Consider the following 22128-nt stretch of genomic DNA (forward strand, 5'->3'; position numbering starts at 1 on the left):
TATATTCAGAAATCTACCAAGAGGCAAGAGTGTCATAATGTGATGGAATTTCAATATTAATGTCACAGGATGAAGGAAGAGAGGCAACATCTGCAACCATGTATTGATGTTTTCTTTCAACATTAATCATAGAGATGAGACATCCAGCCACCAGATTACCAAAGAGTGTCCTTGGACACCTACACAACTATATTAAATAGAACACTGCAAAGGAAAACCATAATCGAGTCTGAAAGCAGCTTCAGTCTAAACTTTATCAAGAAAATACGATCCAATACACAAAGGACAATATAAACTATATTAATAGAACACTGCAAACGAAAACCATAATCGAGTTTGAAAGTGGCTTCAGTCTAAACTTTATCAAGAAAAAACAACCCAATACACGAAGGACAACATATTCTTCACCACATGCTTAACGACCTTAACATGTCATTAGTCCACAAACGACAGACTTTATCCTTATTTGGTGCCCCACAGATAGAATCTGGCACACAGAGAGACTTTTAACCCATGGCATACTTCTGGGTCCAGGAGCGAGCGGTGGACTCATACTTGGCTCTGTCTGTCTTGTACATATGGGCAATCTCCGGCACAAGTGGGTCATCTGGGTTGGGATCCGTCAGAAGTGAACAAATGGACAATAATACCTGCAATTTTAAGAACGTACATAGGCTCAAAGCAAGATCATGGAGAGCGTAAAATTATAAGACCTATCAATAGAAAGACAACAGCAGAACCATAATTCCAACATGGCAGCTGCTACAAGCCAATTCAACCTGGTCCTGCCATCTTGCAGTGCATTCTGAAAGGCAGCGAATGTTGAACCCACTGAACACAGTTCTTGACTGGATAAACTACTATCACTTCATGGACACTCAAAATCATGCTTCCTCAATGTCATTTCAATTTTGTATCAAATATCAAAAGGTCCAATAGTCAAGGTGCTTTCAAACACATAATTATATAGGAAACTAAAACTAGATTTCAAGCTTCTTGAAAAGACAGGAAGATTAGTTAAATATTAAAAATTACCTTTGAGATAGTAAGAGCTGGGCTCCACTGCTCCTTGAGAATGTCAAGGCAAATACTACCGTTGCTGTTGATATTTGGATGAAAGACCTTGGTGCGGAAGGAAACCTGAAGATGGAATTTAGTATTCTGCATGTACTCTTCAATATAAAACAAATTCAGAGTTTGTTTAGCATCATTGTTGTTTTTGTGTTTTTGTTTCTCTACAAATTAGTGAAATATAAAATGGAGATTGGTGTTGAAGATAGCATTTGCACAGCACTTCTGCTAACCCTTTCTTTTAATTTCAAATTTTTTTTTGAAAGCAATAAAACTTTGCTTCCGAAAGCTCTAAACATTTTACAAACAATTTTAAAAAAGAAAGAATTCATCAGACATGTAGTTCAGTCTAGTTCATTTTTCTTCTTGGGCTGTACTAAACAGGCCCTCAGTGAGCAATAATGCTTGGAAAATTCACGACCAACATGTAAGGATTGTGACCGACTGGCAAAAATTGCAACAAAAATAGAATAAAAATGGAGAAATCAACAGAAAACAAACTTGATTTTCGTTATTGCTTGGCAAATTCATGATCATGTGAGGCCTGCACCTGCCAGGTGAAAATGTAATCTCACTTCTGTTTTCTTTTTTCTTTTTTTTCTTTCTTTTTTTTGAGGCACTCACTTCCGTTTTCATACACTTAATTACAATCCTCACTCGATGAGAGAGTTGTCAGGTAGTGGAAGTCGCAGTAAGAGAAGTATGAGGGATCATAGGAGGTTGTAGACAAGACTCAATCCTCAAAATTACGGATAATAGGATCCAGTAAAATGGTATTTTCAATATCCTCCACAATTAGGAAAATAGGATTTACAGCCTCCTCCAACCCTCAAAACTTCATCACCACCTTATTTAAGCCTTTCCAACAATCAGGTGATAGTGCACAAGGTAACATGATTGGACATTGAAAAAATTTCAACACTAGGCACACCATACAGGAATTATGTGTAAAACAGAAATGTTCACCAAGACTGGTGTCTGAACCAGTGTGATATTATAAGGTTTTGACATTTGACCATCAGCTTTATCTAGACATCCTCCATATTTGCAAATCCTAAAATTATTTGGGCATTTGCCAGCGCCTGCAGCACTACAGATATTGAGTTCTGCCAGCATTTGTAAGCTTTGGCATAACTTGAGATGCAAAAAAGTTGTGCAGTGAGGGATCACCTTCCCGTAATAAGCCCCAATTCAAATGTACTCCCACAAGGGTAGGAAGGTAATACCTAATGCCAAGGTCCGCCGATCCGCTATCGGAACCTGTACCGGTCAGCCCCAGTACGGTTCGGTGCCGAATCGAACCGATAGGGCATTCTGGTTCACGGACTGGCACGCCCTAATTTTTTTTTTTGAGTTCTCAAAAAAATTTAATTGGTAATCCCTCATTTCAAACTTTTTCTATGAATTTAAGTCTAATTTAATGTTTGATTGATGTTTTCTTATTTTTTTGATTTTTTTTTATGTTTCTATGATCCTGGTTCAACCTAGATGATGCATCTTATTACTTTAAAATAATAAAACATAAAATATCCTCAAATCAAGTGGTGACATAAAAATTAAAAAAATAATACAATCAATTACATACATTTAAAGTTCAACATACATACTAATATCTAAAATCAGGTCGAGTGGTGATGCCTCTCGTAAATAACTAAATCGTCAGCACAGTCAGGAGGCACATCAACCCACCTTTCTAACCAAGCGACGTTGTAGTCTTGTACGTCCATCTTATAAGGAATGCGCGCCAGATTATAAGCACTCTCGAATTTCTCGCTGAAGCTCTAACTCTAAAAGATATCCTTTAACTAATAATACGACTGTGGAGAGACCCATCCGAATATACTGGCAGCAAAATCCGACTCGCAAAATGCCTCGAACTAAATAAGATAGTAGCCACCGAAAGATGCCTCAGATGCACCATATCCATATCCGTATCCATATGGATTATAAGTTGTATGTGGCTGCAGGTAATAGGATCCAGCATACAACTTGAAATCTGATATGTTTATGGATCCTACACCACGTGCGAGATCATCTATAGCTGCATCATGTCTTCCTGAATGACCTCGAGGAGCCTGTCTTTTATATGCAATCGTATCCTCGCGCACTCTACTAGATTATGCATCGTGGTCTCTATCCTGTATAGCATGCATAAATTGGAACTCGCCGATGTATCGAAGAACGCCTTGCGGCTATCTCACGAACAGTGTCCCCATTCTCCACTCTCTCCATGGCCAGCAGATCCACGACCACTAGAACTGTCATCAATGTTGCTCCAAGACTTCTCGACACTCTCCATTAGGGCTGCAGGTGCCTTTTGTTTTTCTTTTTTAGTGTGCTAGACAACTGCCTTCTGACCTTCGACCTCTCCCTGTCTGGCTATGTCATCCTCCTGACCACGTCGACCGGATTGCGTAGTGGCCTCATCTAAGCATCTCTCGATCGTATCTCTAAGAGAATGTCTCGAACAATGAGTCATGTGGTGACTGGCTCTCTTGTAGCTGTGGTTGATCAGTCGTAATAATGCGTAAAATATTGCGCTCGGTCCATTGCTCTGCATCGATCCTAGCCCCGCTAGCTACGAAACTGACCGATCGTGGAGGCGATCCTGGCTCGTCAAGCTCTGGTTCCTGCTGCTGGCCCACAAGCCATCCAATCATAAGATCATTCTCATCATCAACGAAAGCACTATGGACCGGATCTGTATACTTGAGTTCTACTTTCTTCTGAATGTATTTTAGCCTCAACCTCAGATTGCAGTGAACATATACAAGATCGTTAAGGCGCTTTTGTGTGAAACGGTTTCTCTGCTTGTTGTGGATGATGGCAAAGGTGGATCAGTTGCGCTCACAGCCACTCAAAAAGACCGTCTGGAAGAGAATCCGGATATCTATCCGCTTAAGATTTTTCGCGGACAGCCTAAAATGAATCCACCATTCAGCTACAAAAATATTGAAGAAAAATAGATATAAGATAGTACCATATTAGTAACTATCTAACACCAGGTAAATATCCTTCTGATGTATAACATACCTGAATTTATACTTGTCTTACTAACGACAACTCCTCGCACTCTAAAGCTATCGTTGTCCTCTCTAAATAATTTGGTCTCTGAAAAGAACCGTGTTGTACTATGTTAATAATCTCCTCTTATGTTAGTGTGTACACCGTCCATAGATCTACAACATATAAAAAAAAAAGCCCAAATCGAATCTTATTTTGTAATTTAGAGCTATTTTTTCAAATCCCCCCAAAAAAAGATAGAAGAGAGGAAACACACATTATTTAGCCTTGACTGTTCCTTCTGATAGCTTGAATCGGTGTTGTTTGTAAATTTTTTTGAAAGGGGAAGCTCGAGCCTTTCCAATGCTGCTGAAGGGGCTTTTAAAGTCCCCAGCAGGCCACTATGGCATTATTGCCACATTGCTCCCTGACTCGGTGCGAACCGACCGGTTCCGGTAGGTACAGGCCGATTCCGACAGGTACAAGCCGGTACCGGCCAACCAGTCCCCAAAACCATTTTTAATTAGCGAACCGACCCAGTGTATGGGTTAGAACCGTTTTCAATTAGCGAACCGACCCGATTTCGCACTGGGTCGGTTCGGTACTGCCTGAACCGAGCAGTTCGGCCCGATTCGGCAGACCTTGCCTAATGCTAAATAGATCAACTATTGTTGGCTCACTAATGGTACAACATTTTCATAGTTTTGCTCAGAGAACACAAAGTCAGTAGACAAAGAACCATACACATTCCCACCTCACTCCTTTCTCTTGCCAAGCCACTTTAAACCCCACAAAAATTAGAGGGAGGGCATAAGTTTCCCCAAGGAGCATGATTCCAATGACATGAACCAACCTACTAAAAAAAAATAACCACACATCCTCTTATGTGCATGAAACCTTTTTGTTTGGATGAAAACTCCGCTCAAAAGTTTATCTAGATATACATCCTCATGGATGAGCAGAACCTTTCTACAGCAAATCAAAATGTTCTCAGCTGATCATTAGCCAATAATTTGGTCTCAACAATTCAATAATTTTCCTTTTTAAACATGGATAAATTTTTTTATAAATAGTATAATTTGTACCCTGGTTGCATTTTCCAACAATCAAGGCAAAACTGAAGAAATCAGTTTGTCGAGAAACATTAACCCAAAAAACATCTAATTGCTAGCAATGTCTGGTAAAATGTAAAAGTGGATACGACCTCCAAGAGCAATATGGCCAGGGTAATTTGGAAAGTGACAAATACTATTAGTTCTTTGAAAATGATTCTTTTTTTCTAAGCTAAGTGATTCTTTAAAAATGATTTGCCACTCCACATATATACATGTGAATTGATAATAGTCATCAAGTGATTAAAAAATAGTCACCTTGGGTGGCTTGAAAGGGTAATCTGGAGGGAAATGAATTGTCACGAGAAAAACACCACCTGCAAAGGGGCTGTCAGCAGGTCCCATGATGGTCGCTTGCCAATGGAACATGTCCTCAGCTACAGGGCCTGACAACACAGAATAGTCAAAATGTAGTTTTAATAATAAGTCATATAAGGGAATAACAGTATTCTCAATCTTTCTACGCTGATCCCTTAATTTTTGTGAAATATTATATTAAACACCACTTCCAACTAGCCATAATTATCACCCAGGGAAACTCATAAAAATAAGAGGCTATTCATGTAAAAATGCATCCATAGTAATAATCAACTGACCCTACTAAATTCTATTAGACCATCCTCATGTAAATCCATGTATGTGTGAATAAGGATGTAATACACGAAGGGCATAAAGAGGACTTTACACCCATGACCAATTCAATGGCTAGAGCTAAAATAAACCACTGAATGTAATCTACGAAGTCTAGGATGCCTATAAACAAAAAACATTTCAGAGATCTCTTGCCTACACATCAAATTGCCCCCAGTTAGTAGCTTTAGCGGCAAAATATGGTGGGTTGATTTTTGGATAACTTGATGCATGGATAATTAAGTCTCCAGAACATATGATTTTCTTTTGTTTATAGGTATGTGTATATTGAATCTACCAAAATGTCCAACTTGGGCAGTACCTCAAAAATTTTAATTTGGACCTTTTTTAGATCTGACTAAAATTGTGCCCTATGAAATTTGGAATCCGCCCAACTTCAATCTGGAACAGCACATTCTGTAATTATCAATCAAGAACTACAATACCTCTATGTGATCCATATAACTAAATCCTTCAGAGTTTATGACTTCACAGGTATCCATCTTAAAATTCATCTTCATAAAATCGATCTTATGCATGCAGGCATGCCAAGCATAGTCTCAGAAATGTCAGAAAAGTATACCCCAAAGCAATTCTCTGTATCAAACACCATACCCAAATTCTATTAAACTGCCTTCAATTACATTTACTATCTTATGTAGAAGTCAAAGACGATAAAAGGTATAACTTTGGAAGTTCTCAGCAATAACCTGTTGGATTTATTTTTTTTTTTTTAATTAATGTGACCCAATTGACTCATGTCATATTTAGAAACTTTCAGACCATCATTGCCTAAGTTGAACTTCTCAAATCACCAATTCTTGTAATACCGCCCACAAAGAACAAAAACATAATTCACCTCCTAAATACCAATAGGCAATTCATCTATCACAAGCATATGAAATTTAAAAGCAAGGGCTAAGCCTTGGTAATACAAAAGGGCAGATAAGGGAATCATAGGGCCCTGTTGAGTTCTGATGCTTATGCAATCCATAAACTTAGTCCTAAAAGTGTAAATGATTAAATGAGCCAAAACTCCTTATACATATATATTTGTATTTAGAAATTTCTGCACATTAAACCTGGTGGTTTTAAGCATGATAAATCATCTATATGACTAAATGCAAGATCTTACTACAAATCCAGCAAAGTGGTTAATGGAAACTCAAGTTGCCACCATATGCATTGTCACGGTCTTGCAACCAGAGAACTCCTTTCACATATAAGACAAAGGAAAAATCTACATGTTAAAACTAATTTTCATATCAATTTGATATCACATATCACTGCTGATAATTCACAACTTACGCAATCAACTACCACAAAAAAGAATTTACATAACAAGATCATCACAGATGAATACATCATAAACATAGTAGTAGTACCCTAGATATAACTGAGCCCAACCACCAGTTGAGACAAAATTTGCAAGGATAAGTTTTCCCTGCTTCAATCTATGTTTCAAGCAGTCTAATGCAATATTATTAAAGGGCCCAGATTCATGGGTCCCTATTTTCCAAGCAGGCATACGAACGTACAAATTCTCCATTCAACCAAAGAAAGCATTCGGAATTTAAATAAATGTCAGCGAAGAGCATCATTGGTAAAACCATCATCAAATTGAAACGATAAGGACATCATTCAGCCATGTTTTCTCTACCATCATCAAAAGAAACAATTTTATCTACTGCTAAAGTGTAAACAGGAGAACAAGAAAGAAGAGGAAAAAGGATTTTTTTTTTAAAGACCAGAACTTAGTATCATCTACGAAGTGGGCACGGAAGGGAACAAACCAGCGCTGCATGATGTGGGAGGATCCTTCTGCAAGTCCTTCAACTCCTTCAGAATCCTTTTGGAAGCCATTTGTGGCTACCAAAAACTGTAAACCCTATCAAAACCACTGAAATCCAGTTAGAGATAACCCACTATTATCCAAGTGTCACAACAAGAATAAACAAAACGTTATCTTTATTTTCCATAAAAATAAATAAAAGCTGATTTTATGAAGCAAAACGTCCTCCATGACATGCTCCAAAATCCCGATAACGGTTCGAAGAATCACAACATAGACTCGTAAGCCCCCACTACAAATCCGATCTTTTGAACAAATACCCAATAAAATCGAACTCTAATATAAGCAAACCAGAAAAGAGAGACGCTTTCTGAATGAAAGCCAGCGGAAATCCTAACACCATCAAAAAAATCTCCAATTAACAGACGCATGTCTCAAAGTACACAGAATCTAGACCAAAGAAGAAATCCGCCACATCCAATCCTCACAACACCCACCCAAACGCTAGAAATCAAAGGATAGACGACGGAAACAAGCAAAGAATCCACGGCACCGGCCAAGACAACACCAACAATACAAACGCAATCGAACAAGACGAGATCGATCAAAGAAGATAATCGTACCAATCGATTAGATGAAGGAGAGGTCAAGTGCTGATGGCTGGCCCCCTAGGGCTTTTCTCCCGTTCTCTCCGCCTCGTTCCCCTGGAATGGGCGGTTTCGAGATTTTAATAGTCGGGCTACTGCGGCAATTTCGAGTGAATTTTTCCACCTGAGAAATTGCCACGTCAGATAATAAGACCAAAAGTGAGATTATTTCGACCGTTCGATGGAGGATAAGAGGGATTTGATCGGGTGATGTGTGGTAGTGAAGTGGTTGTTAAGAAAGTGGCGCTACGTCAACAAAAAAAAAAAAAAAAGTGGCGCTTAATATGGTGACGACATAGTTGCATCGCTCTGTTTAAGTCACTCTTCTGGGACGGCCGTGGGGTCGCGTGAGAAGCACGCTGGGGCTTGGCACGTCCGCCTTTACACGCGTACGAGCTGTGGGGAGGGTGAGGACCGCGTTGCTACGTACAGCATCTCGACGCGATGCAGTTTAAGAATTTCATTTTTTTTTATTTTTTAGCGTCATGGAATTGATATGTGACTAATGAGAAATACCGAACTATTTGAAAGAAGAACTTGAGAGGAAGGACGGGGATGCCATCAATCAATCATGCTTGACGGTGGATTTCATATCATATATTTTATTTTATCTAAAGCACAATTATAGTTTTTTATTATTTCCAGCACTATTTAGGATGGTAGCTGAAAGTCCCACGGGAGGCACATTTAGTAATGCTATAGCTGCCGTTATAATAATATAAGAATGGAGAAAAATATAAGAATGGAGAAAGATGCAACCGGCGTTAAAATTTTGTTTTTTAAAACTGAATTAGACCTTTGGCCTAATTCCTTATCCTCAGAATAAAAAAAAAAATAAAACATCTAGACGTTATAGACTACTGCTGTAACACAACTGAAGAAGGTTATTTGGTATGTCCACTATTCTCTTAATAAAATAATATTTTTAAAAATTAGGCTTTTTTAAAAAATCTCTCCCAAAAAATTGTACCATCTGAAGTTTTTTATTAAGTAAACAAAATTGTCGGTAACGGTGCTGTTATTTTCTTATCATCATTTGTCATTTTACATCAAAACAATATTATAATGGCCGCTTATTATTTTAAGCATAGCGACGATTGGTAACTGTTAAAGCGAGTGTCAGTTATATTGAGATGACACCATTACTGAGATTGCGTTTAGCAAAGGCAGAAAGCTTTATTTCCGCTACTCTTGTAATACCACCTACTTCTTTTTGTTTTGTTTTTTTTCGGTACAATATATACCACCTACTTAGGCACAGGGTTCTACTATCTTATATAAATGAAACAATCACATCTAAATCAAGAAAGAATGAAAGAAAGAAATCAATCGTACTTGCTTATATGCTACTTTTTCTAATCTAAGTTTCCAACAATCAGAAATAAGGCGATGTAGTCTGAAACGGGTGCAAAAGCTGCTAATTTGCATGACTCAAACCTCATCTCATGGAAAACAATCTTATGGATCACTCGGTGCTGGTCATAGATCATAAATTCAAACTTTACCTAACTCCTCTTCCAGATTGGGTCACAAACTTCCTGCCCGGCAAACTCAGGTCTGATTTGTCTTGATCTGAACCAGAAACAAAACTGCAAACACATTACATGGCATTTGTTTCAGCCTAACCGGCTGGCCTGATCCACCTTCAAGCCAGTAGGTTCAGGTCAAATCACTTTTCTCAGATTCAGTAGACTTGTTAACTAGATACAACTTACATTTTAAGTTACATTCACCGGTTAAAAAATAAAGGGAAACAATGGGGAGAGAAAGAGACGTATCAAAAACTTCACAGGGAATTACCATTTATGATACAAAGGGACGAAGTTTAAAGTAGTTTAAGATGATCGGTGTCGCTTGTGGTTGGCTCGACCCAGAAAGCAGAGTCGCAGGCGCTGGCTTAGTGTCTCCCACTTCTCCAGCTTCTCATGTTTTGGTTTCTTAGATATTGGGCTGCCCTTCTTCTCTTTTAGCTCAGCAGATGACTTCCCTTGTATCCGTCTCAGAGGCGTTGCGAGTGCCTTCAGTGTCATATGCTGACAAAAGAAGCCATATCCTCAGTACTAAGGGTCAGATCTAAAAATTTAAGATGCAGTTGATTTTATAATATTAAATTTTATCCATAAAGTTGATTATATCTAAAATATCTAAAGCATCAAAAAGGTTGAACTTGCCATTGAATTTCAAAAAAGTGTTATTAAATAAAATTTAAAAAGAAAGTATTCAGAAGGGGATTTTGAACAGAATATGAGGAAAATGGCTTGTGTTTTATTTCCTTTGATGTAAGATGCCCAAAATGGTTGAAATTAATTTAAGAGCCATATTGGAAGGAAGAAGGACCTGGTTTTTGCTGTTCAAACTTCCAGTGCACTCTGCTGAGGATGATCCCTCACTTGCTCCCCCTAAAGATGAACACCTCCCCCAGCTCTCTCTGTTTGAGCTTGTATACGAGCAGCATTCATCATTCTGCTCGTTCAGTTTATCCTGGAAATGATAGCATATTTAGAAAAATAGGTGACTGTAACAAATTTGGCATTAGAAAATTTCTACAGAACTTGGAATACATACAGACATACATATGGATGACCATCTGTCTAGGTGTTTGGGCACATGATAAGTTTTGGCAAACAGTTAGAAGAAGGCTATCAGAAGGGTTTGAAAGTGCAAGATATTATATCCAAACATCTGTACTATTTATCAACAACAGCAAGATTGGGAGCAGAAATAGAAGACAAATGGATCAAAAGAGATGCAATCCATGTAAAAGAGAAGCAACATAATTAGGAAACTTCTGCAACTGCACTGAAAAAGAATTCTGTTTGATGTAATAGACCATCGAAAAAAGCACCTGTAATGTTACAGATGTCCAAAGATATTGAAATAAGAGTAAATATATGTATTCCCTTCAAAAGCACCCCGAAGTCAACCCTCCACCTTACTTGCTTGGCTATAAACAAAAGATAACCAAAGACTAGGCTCGCCTGCAAAAGCTTCTACTCAAAAAAATAAATAAAATAAAATAAAATAAGAGTGTAGCTTTCCTCCAGCAGGCAAAATTCATTAAACCATAAAACAAATTGATAATTACTGCATCTGAATCCTCCCTAATCAGCAACCACACAGGTCAAAGAATAAAAGAAATAAATACAGACATATTCATTGTTCTCAAATAGTGATTTATTGATTTTTTAATTGGGAAAAAAAAGAAAAAGGTGACAATTTATCACCCAAAGTCCAAAACAACAACTGATTTATTCCCTCTTGTTCTTTTTTTAATAAACATTCTTTCTTGTTCTTGACTACTTGTAAACAAACTGAAATCTGAGTCCCCAACTATCTCCTAGATCATATGCCATCATTTCTTTCCAGAAAACTAAACTTACAGTTTTGGGCATTCCAACATATAAATAACGATGTAAGACCAACAAGTAAATAATCAACTACAAACATCGCACACCAGTGGAATGCAGAGGATGCCAGTGAAAAGTACACTGTCGATAATTCAATAATAAAATGATTGCTAGCAATAACTATCTCTGAATAGCAAGGATATAGATAATTACCTGCGAATGGGATTGTTGCGCACTAGTCTCACCAATTCCAGTATCAGTATTCTCATGATCAAGGAAAAAATCCTGCATTAATGGCAAATAAGAATAGAATACCAATTTTGACTTGATGAAGAAAATCTGGGGCTTTCAGCTTACCAGCTCATTATTTAACGACATATTAGCTACACTTTCCGATAGCAATTCAACTACTGATTTTGTGGTTGAACCTATAATGCAACCGCATGATTGTTGAGGAACAGATAATAATACCAAGTGAAAGTTACATATCAATGCTATAGAAGTCAAGGAGATTGGTCCTGCACCATTTGGATTGCTAGGAGGAGCTGATGAGGAATTTGCTGCATTGGAGCGAGCAGCACGGAGACCAGTAATGATCTCGTACAATAAATTCTGCAGACAGTAACACAGTCAATATATTTGCAAACACCTAATTATACAATTCAATTGTACATCATTCACTATTAAAAACATGAGATTGGGAAAAGACCATAGCAGGTGACTTTATATCTCAAAGCTTATCACAATTAACTAACAGATACATGTCTTTTTTTTGTGAAAGAAACCAACAGATACATGCATAACTACAAATTTGATTTCCAACATTCAGTCTAGCGCAGAGCTTTAATCCCGTGCAGTTGTGCGACCTTTTAAGGAGTCATGTTAATATACAAGAATCTGGAAATCACCTCATCTGTACCAGCAGCAATCTTCAGACCTCCTAAACCATAGTACCTCTCCGGCTTAGTTGAGCATGTTATAGGGATTTGAGGGGGATGAAGGACATTGTAAAAGAAAATTGAAACAGAATCATAATAAAATTCTGGTCTAGGGGAGTTGTGATCACCCTCAAATCTGATAATATTCTTCTCTCCCTGCATAATAATCCGCAAATAGATAAATTGATTAACATGCACATTTTTATACAATATTCACATCCTACATTCAGAATATAACTGCAAGCTCTGTGGGATAAAACTGTCAAATCAAACTATTCTAATTCAAGTAGAGAATGATGCCTTACTGCATATGCCTGGTAAATAAGATCAGAATGATGTGGCTTAATAAATATGTCCTCAGAAGCATGCCCAAATAATGCTGGAATAAAGGTCTTTGGTGCAAACTGTAGACAAACAGAATGAACGTAGGTATTTAGTTGAACTTTGCAAACTATGGATCTAAATTTACTAGTACAGGCAGAAGATAATCCTATTGCACGAGTCCCACAACTCGGGAATAATACCATAAAAAAGATGTAGGAAGCAATTTAAGATTGTGCAATCAATAAGGGTTTACAATTAACAAGAGACAACCAGCCAATGAAAAATTATAATCAATAAGAGACAATTTATTCCTCCTCCACTCCCCCTATAATATGGAGCCTGATGGGCTACAACACAGTTCAGACGAACTGAAACCTAATGAACACTTGCACTAGGCCAGATTTCAAGTTTATCAAAGAAACCACCATCTCAATGCAAGAAAGTAATATGTTTTTGTCTTTATTTTCTTTAATTTAAACTGTTGTGTGACATAACATGAATATTATAGGAAAAGTTGATTTTAGAAGGGAGTACAAAAAAACTCCATAAAACCAAACCTGCACAGTGTTCAGATCCATAATGTCAAATTTAGCCTTCTTCTGAATAACACGCCGCATGTACTGAACAGCCATTTTGACCTGATGGGGCAGACATTTCATATCAACGATCAAGATGCTGCAAGAATGTATAGAATTGCGTAGCTAACAATACAAACACTATGAAAATAAGCATCAAATCATGGAAACTCAGATTCAGCATTAAGTATTATAACCTACACATAAAGTAAGACATCTATAGAAGTAGAATACTTCCTTAGATAATAGCTGTCATATTCATTGATTTTAATATATTATTAGTGAATTGAAAAATGGAAACTATGCTTCTATAAGCGTTAATAACTTCACAACCCTTGAAACTACCTATACTGAGAGAATTAAACAGAGATAACAGATGATCACATATAGAGCAGAGCATTTCGGCCATTCTATGCACCCTTAATGAGCCTCTTTTGGAAACAAAGATAGCAGCCAAACATCCGACAGCACAAAAAGATTATATATAGAATGTCTTCCACAATAAGTGTTCCATACAGACCATCCAATTCATGACATTCATATAGAACATGGAATATTGTGGTTAAAAGAAAAAACCACGGCGTGACTCACAAGCAGGGATTTTTTACTATTACTATATCATAGCAGTATTATTCATCACAAATTGAACATAAGTATTATTTTCTTAAAAAGAAAACCAGTAAAACCATGTAACTTATAGACACTCTGTAAGTTCATGCTACAACGTAGAGAATATAATCAAAGCTAAACCGTAGCACATGCAGTGCACATGATTATTCAGCATATAACATTTGCAAACAAGTATGGCATGTGAAGGTTTTCACATGTTCACATGATGATATTAAAGATGACTTAGTCAGACACAAGGTATATCATACCATATCGGGCGATACGGAGCATACCATACTAGCCGGTATGAAGCATACCATACCGTAGTAATAATGAACTAGTACATGGTATGAAGGGTGTATCGATACTTAGTACGCCGAACCAGCCCCCGTACCGGACATACTGATTAGTAACAGGGTAGCACCGATATGGAGCCGGGTATCAAGATGGCATACCTTGGTTAGACATGTACCAGTGGCAAATGTATCCAATTAACACTATAATGAGTACATGAATAAGAGTTACCCACATTAAGTTATGGTTTAACCAAACCTTTAAGTTAAATTAGCTCCAAAAATGTTTCAATTTATTTTTGGACCTGGTGGTTCTTCCATATAATCAGCACGTAGCAACAGGAAACTTCAGTTTACGGTAACATACCCGCTTCTAAAATTCCATAGAAACTTAAACCTGCACCCACTTCCTAACATGCCCCGGTCTTCACCCTTCTGGAAGCCTGACCACAGCCCTTGACCCACACAGCTTGGCCTCCAAACCAAGATCTAGCCATCAATACCCATTAATCAAAGATCTTTATATGTCCAAATATCTCATTTATTGATCTTAATTCATATTATCTCAGATACACCTGCTACAGATTTTAGGACAGTTGGCCTATCAATTCTCTATTTGTGGAATCACAGCCCTAGAGTATCACGCCACAACTGGAGACTACTGTAAAATTTAAAGGGCTCCACTCTAATCCCATGGAATATAATTAAGAGGTCGTGTTTTCCAGATTCATTAACAGGTTATATATAGGATGAATACAAGGTCATCAATGTTATGATCAATTTGGCTACTTGCTCATATTTTTCACATTGATGAAGGTCACTTCACATATTAAACCTAGAATTTTATCTTTGTGCAGACAAAGATTTTAAGTTTCGTCTGAAACCAAAACTTTTTGACCAAGACTGATCCAATAGTGACCAAATATTTCAGTTGGTATCAGCTAGTTCGGCCGAAACAGACCAAAACTGCTGTTTTTTTAATGTTTAACAAGTACATATGTTTAATTTCCTGGCTATTTCTGGTAGGGCTGATACAATTCAAGACATGAACACATTATGTGAATTGTGTTTGATCATTACTGCCTCAACACAGGCACACATACCTTCAAATCACCATTTTTTTAAGCTAATACGGCATTGCAACATGTAGAGATTTGTGCATCTCTGATTTGAAAGTGGACTGTTTGGGGAGAGGGGAGACCTGTTATTATATTGCAAAATCTTGGGGGGAGGGGAGCATGAACAATTAGTGACATTACATCAGTGTTCCCAACTTGTCTCCTTTTGATCATGGAAAGTGGGGTGGGGGAAGATGGATTGAAATGTACTCAACCCTTTTTTTACCACCTCAAGAGTGATAGCAACTCAACAATCTTCTCGGTCCATTCTCTCCTTGTTGCTGACATTGCACCAGATTCACACAAATCAAGCAGCAGCACAGATAGAGATTCAAGAGGTAAAGAAATCTTATAGTTTTTAAAATATTTTTCTAAATAAATAAGCATGATATAATTCTATTTTTCTTTTCAAAAGAAAGCAATAAAAATTGGTATCTTCCTTTGATTATTTTTTTTCTCTTTTTTTGGATATAGTATGAAAGATAAAATGAAATAAAATGAAACAAGCATAAAATGGATCTTTTTTGTATAAATGAGTTATTAAATTGAAATATGTGTAGATGGGTCCTAGCTTAAAATAATCCAATACACAAATTAAAATCCTGGATAACTCAAAACATAATAAAATGATGTGAAATAACTTACTTTGAATTTACTTTTATGTTACTCTCTCTATTGTTTGGATTTTGTTCTAATTTTTGACCAAAAATTCAAAAATCAGAACAAACTGCCAATATTGAAACTGCAGCAAGGGGACCAAAGCCAAAAACTGGAACCAAGTTTAAAACCTTGATTCAAATACTTCCATTACGGGGGAACCATACAGTATGGCCTCCCGGGTGCATGCACTCAAATGAAATGGCCAATAAGGTCAAGGCTAGACCTTCGTACCCCACAATTAGCCTTACATAATATGTTGAGATGCCTTGGCCAAAATCTCTGCACCAGCCACAAATGGGTCGACAATAGGCTAAAGGCCAACTGTTCTCAAACTTTGATCGACCATCGTTCTGGTTGAGAAAGTCACCTACTTACAAATTGTAAAAGGCTTGTCATTTAGGTTAAACATTAGAAAACATCATATGGTTAAAACTGATGATCCATGGAAAGGGTTGCATTCACATAATTGTGCATAGAGACATGAAGATATCCACATATATTAGGTAAACTTTGACCATTATTAGCAATGTTTTAAGACCAGGGCAGGTCAACAGGATCAACCTGCCCACTTTGGACCTGGAAGACTGCATGGGCCTCGTCAAACCCAAATCCATATATCTGAAAACCCATTCAACCTGTTGACATGGGTCGTTCAACCCTTGACCAGCCCGGGTGATCCAGTTTCAACCCGCGTGGGTCAACCACTTCAAGGGCGCCGAATAAAAAAGAAATAAAAATATCATTATTTTACGCTTGAGGATTAGGATCTAATCTCAACTATTTAAAAAATTGTCCAAACTGAATTCCATTCATCATCATTGTCATCTTAAGTTACTTGTTCCGTATGTTTGGTAATAGATAATATTATATCTCCTTTTTCTTGGGCAAAAATAAGTGGTAAGATCCAGCCATTTTTATGGTATTAGATGTTATGTATGTAATAAAATTAAAATCACTGTATTTTTTTCCGTATCTGTTCATAATTTTGTGCTTTTAGAACACTTTTATTATTTTAAAGATGTACTTATTTTGTTTATTTTAGATGTTACAGGCCAATGGGTTGACCTCTGGTTGACCTACGATTGAACTATTGAGATGTGACCCAGACACCAAAACAAGATGGTATGCCAGCCAGGTTTCAGAACATTGATAATTAGAGTCAGAGTTAAATGCATGTTTAAAAGGGTCTACAAATTCCACTAGTTGAGGAAAAAGTGGAGGATAAGTAACTAATATAACCTGGACACAGTAGCAAAGGCCAACTAGGACACTGCTCATCAGAGTCCTGTTTTTGTGCCCAATGATCTGAAAACAAGGAACGCCAATGAAGACTATGCTAAAATTACATCGATCTGATACTACCCATCTTCGGGAAGTAGAGGCAACAACAATCAAAAGATGGCAGAAAACTTGTTGATAATGATTATAGATATATTCTTTAAAGTGATTTTGAGGTATGACCATAAAGAATATGAAACGAGTTTTAATATTACAGTCCCTTATTTGATCTGCAGCCACCATAGATTTTGCAAAAGCCAGGAGCTTCAGCTATTAGTCTTACAAGGACCCAGCACACAATGAAGCACTAATTCATTTAGAACCACATATAGAACTAGGGGTGTCTACATTAATATTATTTGTCACGTCAGAACAAAAATGATGGCCACAAATTTACTTTGTCAATCCATACAGCAGCTTACAAGAAATCTTTCTTTCTGGGTGGCAGGAAAAGAAAGGGTGGGGACAGGGGCTGCAGCATACCGTAAATTTGGGAAGCCGAATCTTGTAAACATCCCCAAGCTCCATCATTAGATCAAATAAATTAGAGAATGCACTATCCAGCACCATGCCAGCAATAGAGGGGTCTTCTGCACCATAAAGAAGGCTGCATTGCATTCACAAGAGTAAGGCTTCAATAGTAAGCAAGGATCTTCTGAAATCAAATTATCAGCCAGCAGTTTGCAGTCAGATATGATAATTTGAATGTCTTCTATGTAAGAAATTGGATCTGTTCAGAGATATAGGATGGGTATCATTGATGGCCTAATAACTTGAATTGATGGCAAAAATAAGTGGACTCCTACGTAGATTCACACCAAAACAAGAGTGTATGCAAATCATAATCCCACAAGGTTTCCTATAACTAACACAGAAAAGGAACAAAAAGAGTAAAAGGTTGAGCAAGTAAAAGATAAGTATTTTGAATTACAATCTTTATTACCCGAAGGGAACAATATTAAGTACAATTAATTTCAAAAGCCAGATATCTCTATCTTAAATGAACATAATTTACAAACTACAAACTACTCACCAAACAAAGCAATTACAATATCCGTAGCTCTGGATGAGATAATCCAGAAGATTGGCAGAGAAAGATTCACAAAAGCAGAAAGATACATAATAAATAATTTTAGCACTGATAAAATTAAAGGCCACCATATTAAGAATATACCTTGTGACAGCACCCATAGATCGTCCCCAAAGGCCTATACAAGAAACTTGCTTATTGCTCCGCAGGAACGAGACGACAATTCTGAGATCATCTTTCTGATGGTTAAGTCATTGATGGCAATGAATTGTTAGAACACTTGGTAAGCACAAGCTAGTAGGGATTGAAAGACATTAAGATACCTCATGCCAACCAAGGCTGACATAGTCACCACCAGATAGTCCCGAGCCTGAAAAGTCAAGAGTGAAGACTGTAATATTTGAAGGAAGAAGGATTACGGCGGCTTCATTTGCATCTGCTCTACATCCACTGCATTTGTTAATACCAAAGAAACAAGCACACTTCAGCATCTCAAAGGATAAAATTTCATCACGAAAGCAATGGACTAGTAACAGCAACGTCAAATACACACAACCACCTTTGACCATACCAAAATTTGTACCCCTCATTGGTACAGACCCCACTGCAACAGATGATGTTGCAAGAGATGGCATTGTCAGTGAGCCAAAAAGAGGTGGCAGGCATGGATTTTGTCAGATGCAGATCACTTAAACATTCCTCTAACACTTACATGAAGCAACAATACATATTTAAAAATTCAAAAACCAAATAATTACGATATAACATCAGGGAATAAGCACTCAAATAACAATTCAGCATTTTCCCTTTTCTTGTGCTTTTAAAACTCACAATTTTGACAATTTTTTCACCAAATTTGGTGCCAGAGATCTTAGCAAAGAATAGAATGCTTTTTCCTATTAAAAGAAAACGTAAATGCAGCACCAAGCAGGAGCACATTAGAGCAACAATACATGCAAGGTAAAAGCATATGGGGGCAAACAATGGCAAGAACAATCTCTGACCTGTTTCCATGGCAGTAAACGACACAGGGAAGAGCAGTGTTTTCTGGGATATCAGATGGAACATAGTGACTGCACTGCAAGGTGTGACCTCTTGCATTTGTAAGCTGTCAAATTTCAATAGAAGTCAAAATCAGCAAGTATTAGACATAGTTTCCATAAGCATCTCATCATGAACTGCAGAAAGACGGAAGAAACCTCGATAACTGATGTCCGTACTTGCCTCCAAGTCTAGACGTTTGAATTTTCTGCTTGCAAGAGTGAATTCTGATTCCCATAAATACTGGTCTGGGTCATATTCTGCCCTGTATATCACCATATCAAGAAGGATATAAGTAGTTGAAAGGCCAAAGCATTGTCCAACAATAGTCACATTCCAAATAAACATGCAACATTCAAAGTATGGTAAATGTGAGAATACGTCAATACGGTTTGACTGCATTTGCTGATTTGCATTGAAAAAATATTTATAGTATCATGGAAGCAGAAATATTATTGATAAACACCACTGTTACTATTTAGTACTTGCTTCTTAATACAGAATATGCTATCTATGCAGTAGTGACAACGAAGGAGACGAAGAAAATAATGAAAATCTTTGGACAAGAAATGGTTACAGATTGTTTGTTTTTTTTTTTTTGCTAGAACGGGTGATTCATACCTGACGAGTACAAATGCACCCAATAAAATCAGAAAATAGAAAATCTCGGAGCGCACAGGGCAGCTCTCCATCTCCAGCCCACAAGGTACTACCAGCATGGTTGGCCACATAGACGGCCACCCAATCCGCAGCTCCATTAGCTTCACGGAATACATGCTTGGCCTGAAAGGCCCCCCTATCCCTCGTCATGGCCCAGATGTCTCAAAGCAGAGGGTAGTCGCCGTCGGTACCCCTCGAACCACCCCGGATCCAGCTAATAACCGTGGCCGAGTCACCCTCCAGGATGACTAAGCGGGCTCGCAACCCTAATCAGGCATGTCGAAGGCCTGCCCAAGCAGCCCTCCACTTTGCATCGGGAATCGAGACGTTGAATAGCTGACAGTCACCTGCTGCCACCACCCTGGCATCTCTGATAACAAACCCCGCACCTCCTCTCGTACCTCCATCCAAGACAGACCCATCAAAATTGACCTTAAGGAAGCTCGAAGGTGGGGGCTCCCAGGTGAAGAAATAATGAAAGTGTACCTCCCAAAATTGGAGAATTATAGCTGTTCATAATACTTCTCACAAGCATGGCGCAAGCAAGACTCTAGTATAGAAATCAGTCTCTTTAAGAGAAAGAGAGAGAGAGAGAGAGAGAGAGGATAAAATAAGCTCTTACAATGCATCCAAATGTAGCATTCGTACAATTAGCTAATAAAATTACTTAACAAGCTCAACTAACACACACACGTGTGTGTGTGCGTGTGTGTGTGCACGGACATACACAAATGGATATAGACATAGACATGTAAGTAGAAAAGTCCAGTAAGCTGAAAGAGTCAGGAAGTTAAAAGATCAAATTATGGCAAGAAATAAAAGGTACTACAGATTAATCAAGAGAAAGTTCTAGAAATATACCTAGGAGGTCGAATCACAAAATTGACAAATTGATCGATCATTTCCCTTCCTTGTACTCCTCAGAGCTACTCCATCTTTCACCTTGAGGTATTGAAAAAAGTGGACTCTGATAACATCAAGATATCAACTGTCTCCGTTTCCAAAATCCACTGGCTCTGCCGATAATTCCAAGACTACACGACTGCAGGACCCAACAAAATTAAAGCCATAAAAACGTATTAAACCAGAAGGTCTGAATTTTTTCCAAATATTCCATCAAAGAAAGAACCGACCACCTAATTAAGACAAATGGAAAAGCTTCGTCTGATCTCCCAACTTTCAAGCTCAACATCAACACCAGACCTTGAAATCTTGGAACTCCAGGGGAACAGAGAGACTCTCCCCAAACTTCACGCGCTCCGTGTCCAAAATAATCAAGAACTCATACCGTTTCAAAGAAAGATCGACAGGAAGATAGGATCAGAACTCAAAACTTATTGCCGATGTGATGATACAGATAGCAACAAAACTCATTCAAGTTTGAGATGTAAGGGCTCAAAGATCCAGAGATTCTGCTTTGTTATGCTAAAACCTCACAAATCATCACAAAGATATTCTTGAAACTCCACCTTGATCCCCCCCACTCTTCAATATCTATCGGCTCATACGGAGCTGGATTCACAGATCAAATCACCGTGAACACGCCTCCGAGGTCCAACCACCTCAAACTTCCTAGAGATCTGCACCCAAACCAAGAAACCACTAAAAAACCCCAGCCATTACCTAAAATCTCGAAGCGAGGACCGAATTCCGCCCACCCAGCCCGCGCCAGCTCAATCCTTCGCCGTTTCCGCAGATCCGAGGCTCGTGGCACTCCCCAAGACCTACGGAATCGATCGAATCGGAGGAGGAACCCTACAAAACTCCACGGGGGGCAGCAATTCGCGGGCTCCGACGCATCCGAGGAGCAGGTGGGCGGGAGGAAACCTGTGGGCGAAATCGGGGCGGAGGACACCACTTCTCCGTTAGGGCGAAAGGCCGTGGCCCGGCAAGAAGGACGTTGCACGGGAAAAGGAAAGAGGGGTAGAACTTAGCTTTTTTAAAATAGATAAATATTTTTTTTCTTACGGTGGAGAAGAGCGCCGGTTTTATTTTTATTT

General features: G+C 38.1%; 2 protein-coding genes and 1 long non-coding RNA gene across 22 annotated transcripts; all 3 read right to left on the reverse strand.

Moving 5' to 3' along the window:
- Positions 1–275: 275 nt before the first annotated feature.
- Positions 276–9839, reverse strand: LOC103702351 (ubiquitin-conjugating enzyme E2 28). 4 transcript variants are annotated; one of them, XM_008784741.6, is made up of 6 exons: positions 9761–9839; positions 8232–8379; positions 7610–7704; positions 5445–5572; positions 1036–1140; positions 276–650 (listed from the first exon to the last, which is right to left on the reverse strand). In XM_008784741.6, the coding sequence occupies exons 3-6, from the start codon at positions 7677–7679 to the stop codon at positions 507–509; spliced, it is 447 nt and encodes a 148-aa protein (XP_008782963.1). In that variant the 5' UTR covers positions 7680–7704; positions 8232–8379; positions 9761–9839; the 3' UTR covers positions 276–506. The 4 variants fall into 4 exon arrangements, with proteins under 4 accessions (XP_008782963.1, XP_008782965.1, XP_008782964.1 ...); XM_008784743.6 differs by having other exon boundaries at positions 7610–7695; positions 9761–9822; XM_008784742.6 differs by having other exon boundaries at positions 7610–7716; positions 9761–9822.
- LOC113462428 (uncharacterized) lies at positions 2412–4250 on the reverse strand. The gene is made up of 2 exons (XR_003384735.3): positions 4105–4250; positions 2412–4012 (listed from the first exon to the last, which is right to left on the reverse strand). It is a non-coding gene; the product is annotated as an uncharacterized LOC113462428 (long non-coding RNA).
- Positions 9840–9865: 26 nt separating the features above from the next.
- On the reverse strand, positions 9866–22096 carry LOC103702352 (uncharacterized). Of its 17 annotated transcripts, none has more exons than XM_088707568.2 (15): positions 21265–22094; positions 20990–21170; positions 19652–19733; positions 19432–19535; positions 18751–18797; positions 18572–18666; positions 17881–18004; positions 13422–13502; positions 12846–12944; positions 12511–12696; positions 12127–12214; positions 11960–12030; positions 11816–11887; positions 10593–10736; positions 9866–10288 (listed from the first exon to the last, which is right to left on the reverse strand). In XM_088707568.2, exons 4-15 carry the CDS (start codon positions 19526–19528, stop codon positions 10091–10093), a joined length of 1302 nt encoding a protein of 433 aa, XP_088563694.1. In that variant the 5' UTR covers positions 19529–19535; positions 19652–19733; positions 20990–21170; positions 21265–22094; the 3' UTR covers positions 9866–10090. The 17 variants fall into 17 exon arrangements, with proteins under 17 accessions (XP_088563694.1, XP_088563683.1, XP_088563691.1 ...); XM_088707557.2 differs by having other exon boundaries at positions 18751–18877; XM_088707565.1 differs by having other exon boundaries at positions 19627–19733; positions 21752–22053.
- Positions 22097–22128: the final 32 nt, after the last annotated feature.

The sequence above is a fragment of the Phoenix dactylifera genome, chromosome 11 (genome assembly GCF_051530095.1).
Source record: "Phoenix dactylifera cultivar Ajwa chromosome 11, Ajwa_hap1_PhDact_Kaust_v1.1, whole genome shotgun sequence".
In the NCBI taxonomy this organism is placed as follows: Eukaryota; Viridiplantae; Streptophyta; class Magnoliopsida; order Arecales; family Arecaceae; genus Phoenix; species Phoenix dactylifera.

Excerpts from the sequence above, each read along its gene's own strand:
- LOC103702351 (XM_008784741.6), bottom strand. The coding sequence starts at position 7,679 with ATGGCTTCCAAAAGGATTCTGAAGGAGTTGAAGGACTTGCAGAAGGAT. Across the intron at positions 1,141-5,444 it reads ACCCTTTCAAGCCACCCAAG|GTTTCCTTCCGCACCAAGGT; the intron begins GTGACTATTTTT and ends TTCCATCTTCAG. Across the intron at positions 651-1,035 it reads CAGCTCTTACTATCTCAAAG|GTATTATTGTCCATTTGTTC; the intron begins GTAATTTTTAAT and ends TTAAAATTGCAG.
- LOC103702352 (XM_088707554.1), bottom strand. The coding sequence starts at position 20,244 with ATGTATTCCGTGAAGCTAATGGAGCTGCGGATTGGGTGGCCGTCTATG. Across the intron at positions 19,536-19,651 it reads TCAAACGTCTAGACTTGGAG|CTTACAAATGCAAGAGGTCA; the intron begins GCAAGTACGGAC and ends GAAATTTGACAG. Across the intron at positions 13,503-17,880 it reads TTCGGCTTCCCAAATTTACG|GTCAAAATGGCTGTTCAGTA; the intron begins GTATGCTGCAGC and ends CTGCCCCATCAG.